This window comes from Protopterus annectens, chromosome 6.part0 (genome assembly GCF_019279795.1).
Source record: "Protopterus annectens isolate FY-2018-M chromosome 6.part0, PAN1.0, whole genome shotgun sequence".
Classification (NCBI taxonomy): Eukaryota; Metazoa; Chordata; order Ceratodontiformes; family Protopteridae; genus Protopterus; species Protopterus annectens.
In genome coordinates this window covers 851,471,498-851,484,828 of record NC_056737.1, presented here as the reverse complement: position 1 = coordinate 851,484,828, position 13,331 = coordinate 851,471,498, and the positions used below count along the sequence as shown (strand labels likewise).

The 13,331-nt window shown below is 40.2% G+C and overlaps 2 protein-coding genes across 4 annotated transcripts in view; one reads left to right on the top strand and one right to left on the bottom strand.

Annotated features, from left to right (window-relative positions):
- Positions 1 to 1,403, bottom strand: part of LOC122803904 (serine/threonine-protein kinase MRCK beta-like) — a 300,217-nt gene extending 298,814 nt beyond the window's left edge. Inside the window, exon 1 of the mRNA XM_044073586.1 lies at positions 1,283 to 1,403. Within this exon, the coding sequence (XP_043929521.1) occupies positions 1,283 to 1,403 (121 nt within the window). The remainder of the gene's footprint in view (positions 1 to 1,282) is intronic.
- Positions 1,404 to 6,503: 5,100 nt separating this feature from the next.
- The window catches only part of LBHD2 (LBH domain containing 2), a 939,756-nt gene continuing 932,928 nt past the window's right edge, over positions 6,504 to 13,331 (top strand). Inside the window, exon 1 of one of the 3 annotated variants that reach the window (XM_044074527.1) lies at positions 6,504 to 6,650. The gene's annotated coding sequence lies outside the window, so the exon portion shown is untranslated. Of the gene's footprint in view, positions 6,651 to 6,776; positions 7,508 to 13,331 lie in introns of those variants that run through there. The other 2 variants (XM_044074526.1, XM_044074525.1) reach the window with 2 other exon arrangements.

Here is a 13,331-nt window from a genome sequence, read left to right as displayed (position 1 = left end):
CTGAAGACCCATCTCAGGTGCACTTCTACGTCCCATCATCTGCTAACCAAGCAAAGATGCAGCAGATGGTTAAGGTTGTGGTGGAGGATTTAACTCATTGTCACAGAGGAAAAAGTCTTGGCCATATAGAGACTCTCCTGTGGTGAATAGCAGATTAATTGGAGAATCCACTATTGCCAACATCAAAAAGGCAGATGGGCCATTCATACTCTCACCTTGTGAACACCTGAAATGCTGGGGGGAATTCTTTCAAGAGCTTTACAACCATGACCCACCTCATGGACCAATGGTTGAGCCACCACCCATTGATTTCTCTGAGGGCCCAATGAATGATGCAAAGCCAACAGTTGAAGAGGTGAAAGAAGATCTATCAGAACACTGAGAAACAGCAAGGTACCAAGAGTAGATCAGGTCACTGTGGAAGCTATCAAGGCTGGAGGCAATATCCTACTCCCCCAACTCCATGCACAGATCAAGCTGCTATGGGTTACAGAACAGATACCATCCACATGGAAGAAGGCCATCATAGTACCCTTCCACAACAAGGGGGACAACAGAGAATGCAAGAACTACCATGGCATCAACCTGCTCTCCATCATCATCAAAGTCTTTATGAAGATCATACATTTCAGGCTGCAGAAACACGGTGAGCAAACCAGCAGGGAAGAACAGGCTGGATTTAGACCAAACAAAAGATTCTGCAATAAACTTTTTGCCATCTGTCAGCTAATGGAGGAAAGAATCTAGTGTGGAGAATGTACAGTTATCTTCTTTATCGATTTCAAGTCTGCATTTGACTGTAATAGCTCTCAACCTTCCATCTCCAAAATGAGGAACACTAGCCATCATAATGTGGAACAAATTGGTAAAATGTGGAACAGATACGATTGGCTTACTAACAACTTCAACTAGGAAGGCCATAGGATGGTTAAAATATGCTGTTTTTACTTATAAAGAAGATCTTTTAATGAATTAATATGATTCATTTCTATTTACCATGGATTTCACTTAAAAAAATTCCCAACACTGAATGTGTGGCATAGTCTTTCAATGTGGAACACTGAGGAACTTTGAGGAACATGAACTTTTTAAGACCCCAAATGAGGTACATTCCTCGTAATGAAGTACACTTGAGAGGTATGGACTGTATCTACTGGCCTGCCCTGTGGAAGACTTTGGAGACCGAGCATGTGCTGAAGAAAATCAACAGACTCCTTCAAACATCATACAATGGTTCATCCAGCCAGGTGGGCATTCAGAATGAACTGTCTGAAGAGCTTACCATCCAGACTGTATTCCATCAAGGGAATGTGGTCTATCCATTGCTGTTCAACATAGTGGTGGATGCCATCATGAGGAGAGTATTTGAGGGTAGGAGTGGAGTCCAGTAAGATGAAGCCCATTATTTGGTGACCTGAAGTTCGCCGATGACCTCACCATATTTTGCATACAGTGATGCTGAGGCCACAGATATCCTTTACAACATTGCCCCATCGTATGGCCTACAGATACATGTGGACAAGACCAAAGTGATGGCAACCGATGGGTCACAAGCCACCATCCACCTTGGGGGAGATCGAAGCAATGCAAGAATTCAAGAATCTGGGTTCGCTGGTCCAGAAGAAGAAGGTGGCATCAACAGCTGAAGTCCTTAGCAGGATTGGACAAGCCACAGCAGTGTTTGCCTCACTCAAGTGGTGTCTATGGAAGATGACAAACATCTCTATCACCACCAAGATTTGCATTTTCCAGGCACTGATCTTGCCAATTCTTTTCTATAGAACGGAAATGTGGATCCTCCTCAAGCCAGACCTGAACAAACTCAAGGTCTTCTGAATGCAATGCCTGCACTAAATCTTGGGAATCTTGCTTCCTGACTGTATTGGAAATGAGACCATCTGGACCAGATGTGATCAGCAGCCAACAATCAGGGAACACATCCAGAAGAGGAGGCTACGCTGGTTTCGATTCATGTGCAGGATGGACACCTGCCACTTGCCATACAGACTATTTTGGAGAGGGAGCCCCGTGAATTGGAGAGTTCACAAATACATACTAAAGAAGACATGGGCTAAACGGGTTGAAGTGGACCTGTGAAGCTGGCCACTTGACCTACAAGTGGACAGGAACATTGTCATGGACATAACAGCATGGAAAGGCATCATGAAGGAAGTCCAGAATCCAGGGGCAACTACAGCAGAGTACAGACTATGGGGTTGACCACCTCCATCAGCTGCCAGCTAGGGACAAAAGAAAAGAAGAAAAAGAACTGCAGATGCAGGTTATGACCACCAAGCTAGCAGAGCATCCAGTAACACTTAACAGTGTCTACATGGCAGTATCAGCTGGCAGTGGTTCTGTATAGGGTGCTGTTTTAGCTGCATTGAAAATGTCGCTTTTGGCAGAATCTCTCTCTATCCCCTAACTGATGCGACCCCATACTAATGTGCCTGCTATACACCTTGTGTGTGGTCCAACCCTCACTATTTGTCCACCTTCTGTACATATATGTCCAACCATTGTTATCCTATCTTTGAGTGAGCAAAACCACTTAGTGTGTCTGCACTGTTTCATGTTTGTTTTGTTTACCCCAACAATATATCTTACTCCCTCTTATAGCACCCAGTTTCCCATATCCCTCATCTCTTCCCTCTGCACATATATTTAAAAAGGTTCTATATCCTCCAAAATTGTACTCTACCTTCACAGCACCACCCCAACTACCTCTACCTTATTTATTCCCTTTGTGTGTTATCTTATGCTTTGCTCTTCTCAGACTTTTCTGTCATCTTATTCGCCCCCTTACCTCTGTATATTTATTGTGATGATAGGGTTTGTGAGATTTTTGCCATGCCATATACAATATTCATCTACTGTCTTTCACAAGGAAGATGTACTTTGTAGAGCTCAGTGCTTTACCACTACTGATGAATATAGTTGAGTGCTCTGAAGCACAATGGGTTAGACTTTAATTTGTAATTAGTATTTCTTTCAGTACTCAATGTTACCTTCCTATGCAGACCTTGCACAGCTATACAGCCAATGTGCATGAATCCTGATACAGTCATTTGCCTACTTTCTTTCTTTAACAGCTTCAGAATGAAAGAAAAGCATCTTCACAATTCTGTGTGAAAACTTCTCTGAATCTACAAACTGTGTTGGAAGAAGCTGTGATTACAGTCAATTATGCTGAAAATTTCAAAAATCCTACTTTCTTCAACAGCTTCAGAATGAAAGAAGAGCATGTTCACAATTCTGTGTGAAAACTTCTCTGAATCTACAAACTGTGTTGGAAGAAGCTGTGATTACAGTCAATTATGCTGAAAATTTCAAAAATTTTGAAAAAAAAAAGAAAGAAAATTTTGAGCAATTCTATGGTCCTTGCAGCATTATTGTCTTTTTTGTGAAAAACTGAAGGAATCATATATTATAATTGTCTTCCCAAATGAACCTAGAGCTATATTGTTCAGCCATGATAACCCATGAAGTCACCTTCATCACCTCTATAATGGAAATCTCAGCTTGATTACCATAAAAAACATATCTGTGATGAATGTTTGTCATTTCAGTTTAGCCACCTGATATTAATAACCATCTATTCCACTTGTTGGTGTTAGTTAAGAACATTATGCAGCAATCTATTTTAGGAGTCTTAATGTTTGTGGTTACCACTCATGGATTTTGATATTCCTTACTGACATTCTGAAACCTAAACTCGCATCAAAATATTTAGTAAGTCCGTAGAATTTCTGATAAATGCAATCATTATTTCACTATCTAAGCAACAAAAGTACTAGTTTAATTAACAATACACTTAATTTAAATACCAGATTACTGTTATGTAAATGGAAGATCCCAATGAAACAAAGTGCAGAAACTTAACATTTTTAATCACTTTCATTGGCCCCCTGGCTCTCATGGCCACTAAATGCCCAACCTTTAGCAATCTATACATTCTCCCCATCCACTGTCATACTAGGACACTTGGAGAGACAGAGGTCAGAAGGGAGGATTGCTGTTGCCTTCAGATGGTATTAGTGTATTTCTGAATATTCCTAACCCCTGCCTTTTGGGCTGAAAGTGTGATTAATCACCTGTTACGCTGGGCCTTTAAAGTTCATATAGAGTCATAATCCATGTCATCAGCTACAGTTCAAGCACTCTTTGGTAGGTTAACTCTCTGCTATGCTGAGTGCACAATCTGCAGTCCTAGAGGGGGGCTCTTGTGAGGGGACTTGGACAATATCCTCCCATAGGCCCTCTGGGTCACAATCAGGAGCAATAACTCTTCATAGTGCAGCCAATTCAGAGACTTAGATTTTGCTGCAAGGTAAGGATTGCTTATTCCAACTAATCAGGTTATTTCACTTATGACTGCCATAATTTCAGCTGTGTGGTCACTTTTTATGAGATTTTTGTGGGACAAGCAACATATACACAATCATGCAAAAGACTGAATGTTATTTTACTTCCAAATAAAAGTTCACTATTATTGAATTATTTTATTAATTCATATTATATAAGGCATTTCAAATGCAGAATCATAGTTTTATATAAAAAAAAACTTGCTGTAGCAAAACTGAAGAACATTTGTCATTTTCACGTTTTTGATTAGGACAGGCTGTAACTATAACTTGAATGAATAAGCAAACTAATACTGATCCTGTTGAACCTATTTTCACAAATCAGAGAAACTAATTATGGGGAGGATACTTGTCTGTTACACCAAACACGTGTATGGCATACACACACACACACACACACACACACACACTTAAACACACACAAAGAACATGCACATCTATAGACACTTTGGAGGATCTCTAATTTACCAGCGGCAAAAAGGTAGATCTCCCAATAAAAATCTTCATTCAAAAATCATGGAAAATCCTAAAACAATGAAGAAGGAAAGTCCAAAAATCAGGGCCACATTCCACTTATTGGTATTTTTCCCCCAAGAATACATTGTAATAAGACACCTTTTTATGACACGCCTTTACTAAAAAAAAGCTTCTAAGTGTGCTAATTACTATTGCTCTTCAGTACTCTTAATATCCCCTACTCTGCCTTTAAATCACATTTTTTGAGGTAGAGAGCAAGATTTTGAGGCAAAAATTATCGATAGTTGAAAGGTGCTCTTACTGATGGTAAAACACACTGTTTTCAAACACACTGAAACAAAAGGCGTTAGCTAAATACACAATATAACCGCACTTACTGATGGTAAAACACACTGATTTCAAACACACTGAAACAAGAAGCGATAGGTAAATACACAATATAACCTCTCAAACTCTATGCATTAAAATCATAACAGTTGCCTTTAAAAAGAGCTTAGAAGTGGGTGAGAAGAGATTCACATTAATCAGTGTTATTTTTCAGAATACAAAATCTTCAGAATACCCAAGCATGTATATAGGCCATACTTCTCAAGGGTGCTTCATAGAAACGTTCCTCATTTTGAGTCATAAAACGTCCACCTTTCTCACTGTTCCACACTGAATGGGACTTACGCATTCTTTGTTCGGGGTTTATTTTAGCCAATATCCATGGTAAATACAAACAGTATTGAATCATATTAATTCATCAAACGAACTTTTTTATAAATATAAAGTAACACTTTTTATTCATCCTGTGAGCTTCCTATTTGAAGTTGGTAGTAAGAGGTGTGATGTACATTTTACAACACACAGACCAAGGTTCGAATCCAGAGACAACCGCTACTAAATAAGAGTGTGTTCCACTTTTTGCCCATGTCTTCTACATTATGACAATTAATGTTCTTCATTTTGGGGACAGAATGTTGAAAGCTATGACACAGGTTTAGTTAAGCCGGTAAGCCTGAGAGCAAAAAAAAAAAAAAAAGTATGAACAGTATAGAATAACTGTTTTAGCTTGATATATATGCTGAGAAAATATTAAAGCTTTAAAGCAAACCCACGCAGAAATGAAGCTAGGTCTTCAACCCTATAAACAGCAACGACGTATTTAACTACTAAAAACATTCGGGAAGCACCTTTTCATACCTCTCAGTACAGTTGAGAGTCTCTGTATAGACTTTCGCAGAATGTCCAGATTTTGCCTCATATTTGTGGTTAGTTTTTCATAAAATTGTGGTTTTCTGGCAAATTGGTGGCAAATCATTAAAGACTGAAGTTCGAAAATGATGACATTGAGTTGAGTGTCAGAGTTCAAACCTTCAGAAAATCCGTACTAATACAAAACATGTTGTTCTATCAACTCTCTAAGGTTGTAAGAGCAATATTTAAAAATTGTCGCTATTTTTGGGCCTTTGTCCCACCACTTTTATTTATGGCTTTGTCCAGACTTTTGCTCTAAGAAGTTGAGAGGTATGCCTTTAACACATAATTTTAGTGTTGATTACTATGACCAAAATTAGACGCTATATCACGACTCATTTACTCATCACTCTGGGAAGGTGATAAAGCTCTATGCGGGAGCTTTATCTGCCTGTCTGACAATGGCGGGAAGTTAACACATCGCACTAAGTTTGGTAAATACAAAGTGCCTAATAGGCAACTTTATTTTCAACTTGCTGCGTGTGACTGATGGACTGAATCATAAACCACACGGAATTACATAAATTACGGTGGTACTTAACTACTCCGCCAAACAATCTCACGAAAAAGGTAGGGTACCTACAAATAACGATGTTAAAAATAGCTGTAAATACCATCACTTCAGGAAATAAACAGTAAGTCCATGACATGTTTGGGTTCTGAGTCATTACAGTAAACGAATACTTAACTCTGCAATAGAAAAGCTGGTTGAACAAGTACTGGATAAATGGAAGAGGCAATTTTGTACTCACAAACAGCACTTTTAAGTACTGGTTTAGATTGATTCCTGATTTGTCTTCCAGGAGGTAAGACAAAGCTTTATAGCTGTTCTCTTAGAGGAGAATGACAACACATTCGCACATCAGGTGTAGAGAACTTTAAGTCGCTAATCCCACCCTTCCATCTGTGACAGAAAAAGAGAAAATGAATGCGCGCTGCTGATACGACCTTGCTTCAGCTTGCAGTTGCCCATTATTTTACGAATTGGTCTCCTGATGTGAATTCTGGAGTGCACAGCTGTGCTGAAGCCTTTCGTGACTCCCGTTCTCATCTTGCAGACGGATCTGTTTAGGTCCTGAAGGCTACAGCTCTTACTTAACAATTACTTGTGGCTGCTTCTTTATGAGGAGCTGTGGCTTTGGATGCGGGTCTGAGCTTCCTTGTAACGGGCTCCCCCTGGCTGCTGCGACCATACAATACAGTCCAGTGGTTTTCTCCAGTTGGACTCGTCGCCATCTCCTCCAGTCAGCGTCTCGGTGATCACTCACAGCGAAGTGGAGCCCCGTCACTAGGAGATCGCATTCGCTGTGTAGCAGTAGCCCGGGTCTTAGCAAATACAGCAAGCGGCATTCAGTGCAAGTGACAGGACACTTAATCCTGCTAAAGTCGGGGGATCCCCAGATCAGCTTAGAGTGAGCGAAAAACAGGTAAGGACAGCTCCACCCCATCCAGGTACTAAACCCATTTTTATTGCTAAAATTCGATTCTGTCTGGTTCTACCTGATTGCAATTCATGTGTACCTCTGCAGTTTTTGAGAACACCCGGTAACATGCTACTGCTGACCGAGATGCCGGTGCCCTACGTGTCATGGATGCAGATAATGTCCGGGGAGGGAGGGGACCCCAGTTCGTGCCCGAGATCGGGAGAGCAAGGGACAATATAATACTTGACCACTAAGAGATGCACCCAAATGTGCAAATATTTTTAAACAAAACGCCGATTCAGTACGCAATGCAAGCACTGATTTAGTTAAGCATTTTAAAGTAATGTGTTCTGCCAAAGTTTTTGAGGGTGTATTTTCACGGCTGGTCGGGTTTCAGGTTTCCAAACTGAGAAGGTATCCAATTAATTAGGGGGAACGTGCACAGTTTACTACTCCAGCTTTCTGTGCAGCTTATTGTTATCTTTTATTCCAGATCAGGGTCAATCAAAATGACAATTTGCTCAAAATAAAACTAGATTTACAAAATTCTGTTTTTGAGGATTAGACTGCAGCCACAAGTGGCTGCTGAAGGTCATTAAATCTGCCAAATGGCGTACCTCTGACAACGGGGCGTGGGGGTGTAGCCTGAAATTTTAGATTTGTATTTTTTTCTGGTCTGTTGCTTCCATTCAAAATAACTTCATTTTAATGATGCATTGTTTAAATGTGTAACCAAAAGGGCACCCGTTTTAACATCACATGCTAGCCTACATCAGTCACTGTTGATGCAAGCTACCTCTTTTACTGGCCCACTTGTAGTACTCATTATGTTTCATTTAACTGCCTGAAGATTGAAGACTGGCTTCTAATGCTGTTAAGTTGATGGAAACAATACTGCATCATAATGTAATCTGTACATTGTGTCTTATTTGGTGTATGCCTGGCTACATCCCTGGTTTTGGAATAGCTCTAGAACAGCATATACCTCAAGTAATCTCAGTTTATGGTCTTTATATCAGTTAGAGATGTGTGAACAAAATTACAGTATAGACAAAGGTTTTGTGCGTGTGTGTGTGTGTAGAAATTCAAGGTTGTTTCTGTTTTCTATCATAGATCCTAATAAAATTCACAATTTAGTTTTGTATTTTGGTAAATAGTCAACAGTATGTGAACACATACACACGCACACACATGCTGAAATTTAATATGAATTGTAGAAAATGCAGAGGGTGGCATAGCTTCTGCAGTAAGTTTAGCAGAACAGGCTTTAGCAAATGCTAAGCTTTGTAGTCTGTACTAAATTAGAAATGTAAGCTTTTCTTTGAGAGACACCATTAAGAAATATAAACCTGACTGACAATTAAGGATAGTTTGATGAAAGAAAACCTCGCTGAATATCTATTTTTCGCATACTTCTATGTTTTTATGTAAGTAGAAATAACAATTGAAAAGTCTAATTCCAGATATAGTTGAAGAACTTCAGTGGAGATACAATTCCATAATAATGGCCATTTTTTATTTGAAGGGTTGAATTACTTTTGGCTTGTTGTATTATTTTCACTTCTGATTGTAAGACAAAATACCCATACAATAAATAAGATTTACATTTCCTTTCTAGAAATGGGTGTCACAGTCCACATTAAAGTATGACTTTTTTGATAACACTTCCCACCAGATAAAGAGTGTTTTCACAGTTGTTGATATGTCCATCATTACTGCTGTCAGAAGATGCTTTGTGGTACCTCTGTTACTCGTTTCTTTTAAGAACATTTATATTTGTGGGCAATTCTTTTCCTTTGTAGAACTCCTGACTTTATGGTTGGGTCTGATAGTACCTGTCAAGGAAAGACATGAGCTTTTGAATGCATGATGAGTACCTGCCTTGTGTAACGCTGCAAAGGTAATTATTGACATTTACTGTGGCAGTTCATAACAAGGACACAAAGTGGCAGGGGACAGAAGGTGCAAAGGGAGAAAAGAACTGTATAGTATGCCATGACTTTCTTTTTTAAGTATCACATTTCACCCTGTGTTTTTATCAGCTACTCATAAACTAGCACTTCCAAAGCATATGACTGATTGTGTGCACTTTTTACCGTATAATTTATGTGTAATTTCCATAAATGCAACTCTTTCTGGTCAGGACACATTTTCCTATGACTGCATACATTTCTAGCTGTTGGCTTCCTCTCAGTATGTAACATGATTACTGCACGTACACCTGTTTCCTAGTCATAGTCTTCAGTAGTTAGTCTTTTATAATGAAGGGTATTATTCAGATTGCCAAAAAAGGTAACATTAATGAATGCAGGTTTTTCTAAGTATTGGTGAAGAGAAGACAGTCAATGGAATTTTATACTTTTGATCACATTACTCACCCAGAAAAAATTGCATTTATCCTTTATTTAATACACATACTGTTGGTGTACTTTATTTTGTCTGTTGTACTGTTTTTATTAAGCTTATATTCAAACACCCTGAAAATTATGATCAGATTACCTTAATAGCCAGAAATTACATTTAACAATTGCTGATTTAATTCCTGGAAATTCATCTGTGAAAATGGAATTTTGTTATTTTCACAATCATAAACTAAAATATTTATTTAGGTATATTAGTAAGTAGTATTACTGCCAACGAAATATTGACTTCTGAAGTAGGTCTCCTGTTAGGGTAACTGTCAGAAGTGTGTGTGTGTGTGTGTGTGTGTGTGTGTGTGTGTGTGTGTGTGTGTGTATGTGTGTGTGTGTGTATGTGCTAGCTATTGTTATATTTTGCAGTAACTCATACAATGTCTTAGAAAGTAGTCATCATTTATCTGTGGATCTGTTGTGCTTTGAACGTCTGGCCTGTACACTCTGGTGTAACCAAACACTCTACCATTAGCAGGACTAGCACCCAGCCTGTTGTTTGTCAGTCAGGGGACATCCAGCATGATTACGAGAATAAGGGGGTTAAAGTACAGGTAACTGAGCTAGCAAATTTACAGTTAGGGGTTTATCCAAATTAACAAATTGCAGGTCCCTTCACAGAATTTGCTAAGGCAAAATAACTCTGTCTAGATTAAAGGAGGTTTATGGCTAGGCTGCTTATGGTCCATGTGATCTCTTGCCAAGTATTTTTCCTATGCTCATAGATTTATAGGTAAGTACTCAGCTAGCTGCTTTTGCAGGCCATTTTAAGGGGTCTATATTACCATACTGAATGGTAAGAATGTTGAACGCTCATATGAGAGAAAACGCATGAGAACAAACTTTTTTGGGGGGTGGTGGTACAGTGAGGATTGGAATATTTGCCCTTTCCTCACTGTAGTGCGACCTCGGAGTTCATAGGTTCATAGGTAGGTACTAGGCTATCTGCCTTAAGGCATTTATAAGCCTAGCCAGAATGTGTTGGCCTTCGCCTCCCTTTTAGACTAGATTCCTGAGCCTCTGTCCAGCAGGGCCATAGAAGTGATCCCAGGAGTAAATTTACGATTTCCCATCCACTCATCAAGATTTCTCTTGAAGAGGATCAGCGAGGGGCTCTGCCTAACATGGACTGGGATTCTATTCCAGAGCGAGGGAAGCCTTTGGGATATGAATCTATCCCTCCAGCATGTCCTATTTATTGTTGTGCTAAGGTTTACATCCCTGGAGTGTGTAGCTCTAATGGATTTGGTTTTCTTGAGGTGGAGCATATCCAGCCATTCCAGGTTAGACATGGCCTTGTACGTCAGGCAGAGATCGCTTCTGAGTAGGCGGTAAGCAACTGAGTAGAGCTGGAGTTTCTTTAGCTGAGCTGCATAGGACATTTGTTTGAGGCCCACGATCCTCTTGGTGAGGTGTTTTTGAGGTCTCTCCAGCTGTTGCAGGTGTCGGGTAAGGTACATCCCAAATGGGGCATTGTACTCAATTATGGGCCTGATGAGCGATGAGTAGAGGGGCACAATGACCTCTCTTGATCTAGATGTGAACCCTTTTGTGATTAAGTGAGCTATATAGAAGGTTTTTCTAACCACTTTGGTAATGTGATTGTCAAAGGAGAGGTTACTATCTACTTGGGTCCCCAGATCCCTAATTACTTCTTCCGTACTTAGTGGATTACCTCCTATGTGGTAGTTTGTGGGCATTTTGTTTTTCCCAAAGGGATGACTATGCACTTTTTGGCATTTAGCTTGAGGCAATGGTTCTGACACCAGGTATCCGTTTCCGTAAGGCCCTTCAGGAGGATGCTTGTGTCAGCTGGCAAGTCGATTTTGGCTCCCAGTTTGCAATCATCTGTGAACTTGGTAAGCCACAGTCCTCCCATGTTTGCCTGTACCTCAGAGAATTATATAACAAACAAGGGGGGGTCCCAGGACTGAGCCCTGTGGGACACCACTTGCAACTGGTTTAGAGTCGGACATGGCACCTGTGACTCTGACCATGTGAGTTCTATCCCTGAGCCAGTTTGCAACCCATCTTATGACATATGGGTTAATATTTAAGCTGGTAAGCTTATTTATGATGCTGGAGTGGAGTATTGTGTCGAAGGCCTTTGCGAGGTCCAGGTAGGCTGTGTGGACTACCTTTCCCTCATCTATGGCTTTGGTTACTATTTTGAGGAAGTCAACTAGGTTTAAGAGGCAAGATCTGCCTTTAACAAAGCTGAATTTGGTAGGGTCCAGTGTTTGGAGGTTCCCAATGTCTTTGTTTATGAGATCCATGATGATGCACTCCATAGCCTTGCAGACCAGGCTAGTCAAGCTTATAGGGCTATAGTTCCCGGGATCCGTTGTGGCGCCACCTTTGTGGAGTGGGATCACTGTTGCTGTATGCCATTCTTTGGGTACATAACCTGTGGTAAGGCTGAGTTAGAACAGTGAATTTATGTGAGGGTTGAATTCATTTTGGAGCTCTTGTAAGACGTAGCCCGGGATACTATCTGGTCCCATTGATGCTGTGTTTTTTACTTTGGAGGGGGCTGCTTTCACCTGTGTGTCTGTGATGTCTGGGGGACTGCATTCTTCTGGGATAGACACTGGCCCTTTTGGGGGAGAAGGGGGGTAAAGTTTGCAATGAACCTGTCCGCCAGGATGTTGGCAATGTCAGTGGGTTCAGTGTATTTTGTGCCATTTTGCACCAGCTTGGAATATATATCCGGGCGGTGTGGGGGGAATAGCAAATTCATTCTTGTGCTCTTTCGCTCATATGAGCATTCAACATTCTTACCATTCAACATGGTAATAGAGACCCATTTTAAACCTAGACAATTTCTTTCTTTGTGCATGAATTAACCTATCCCATTTGGTTAAAGATAGACCTTACCTATCCCATGTTTGATAATTATATATTACCCCCAATGAGAATAATTGGGATAATCCTATAGATAATTTGAGGGGACTCATACATGGGATAAAACATTTAAGAGCTGCTTCTGTCCATTAGTGGTAAAAGGGGCAATCCTGGGGTAAATTTTCTGTTTTAATCCATAGATTCAAGTTGTGCTTGAATATGGACAGGGATGAACTTTGTTTTATGTGGCTGAAGAATCTATTCCAGGGCAGTGATATCCTGTGCAAGATATACCTGTCCATTCAAACCATTCTGTTGATGTTGCAGAAGAGGTTTAGATCGCTAGACCAAGCATTTCTGATGCCACTTAAGTTACTAATGTGCAGTAAATCCATCAGTATTGGGTCAGCGGATGCCTTGTATGCCAGACACAGGTCACCTCTTAGCAGTCTGTAGGTTACTGAGTATAATGACAGAGCTCTGAGTCAGTCCATGTAGGACATGCTGTTAAGGCCTTGTATCCTTTTAGTACAGTATCTCTGGGGCATTATTTTCAATGATTGGCCTAAGAG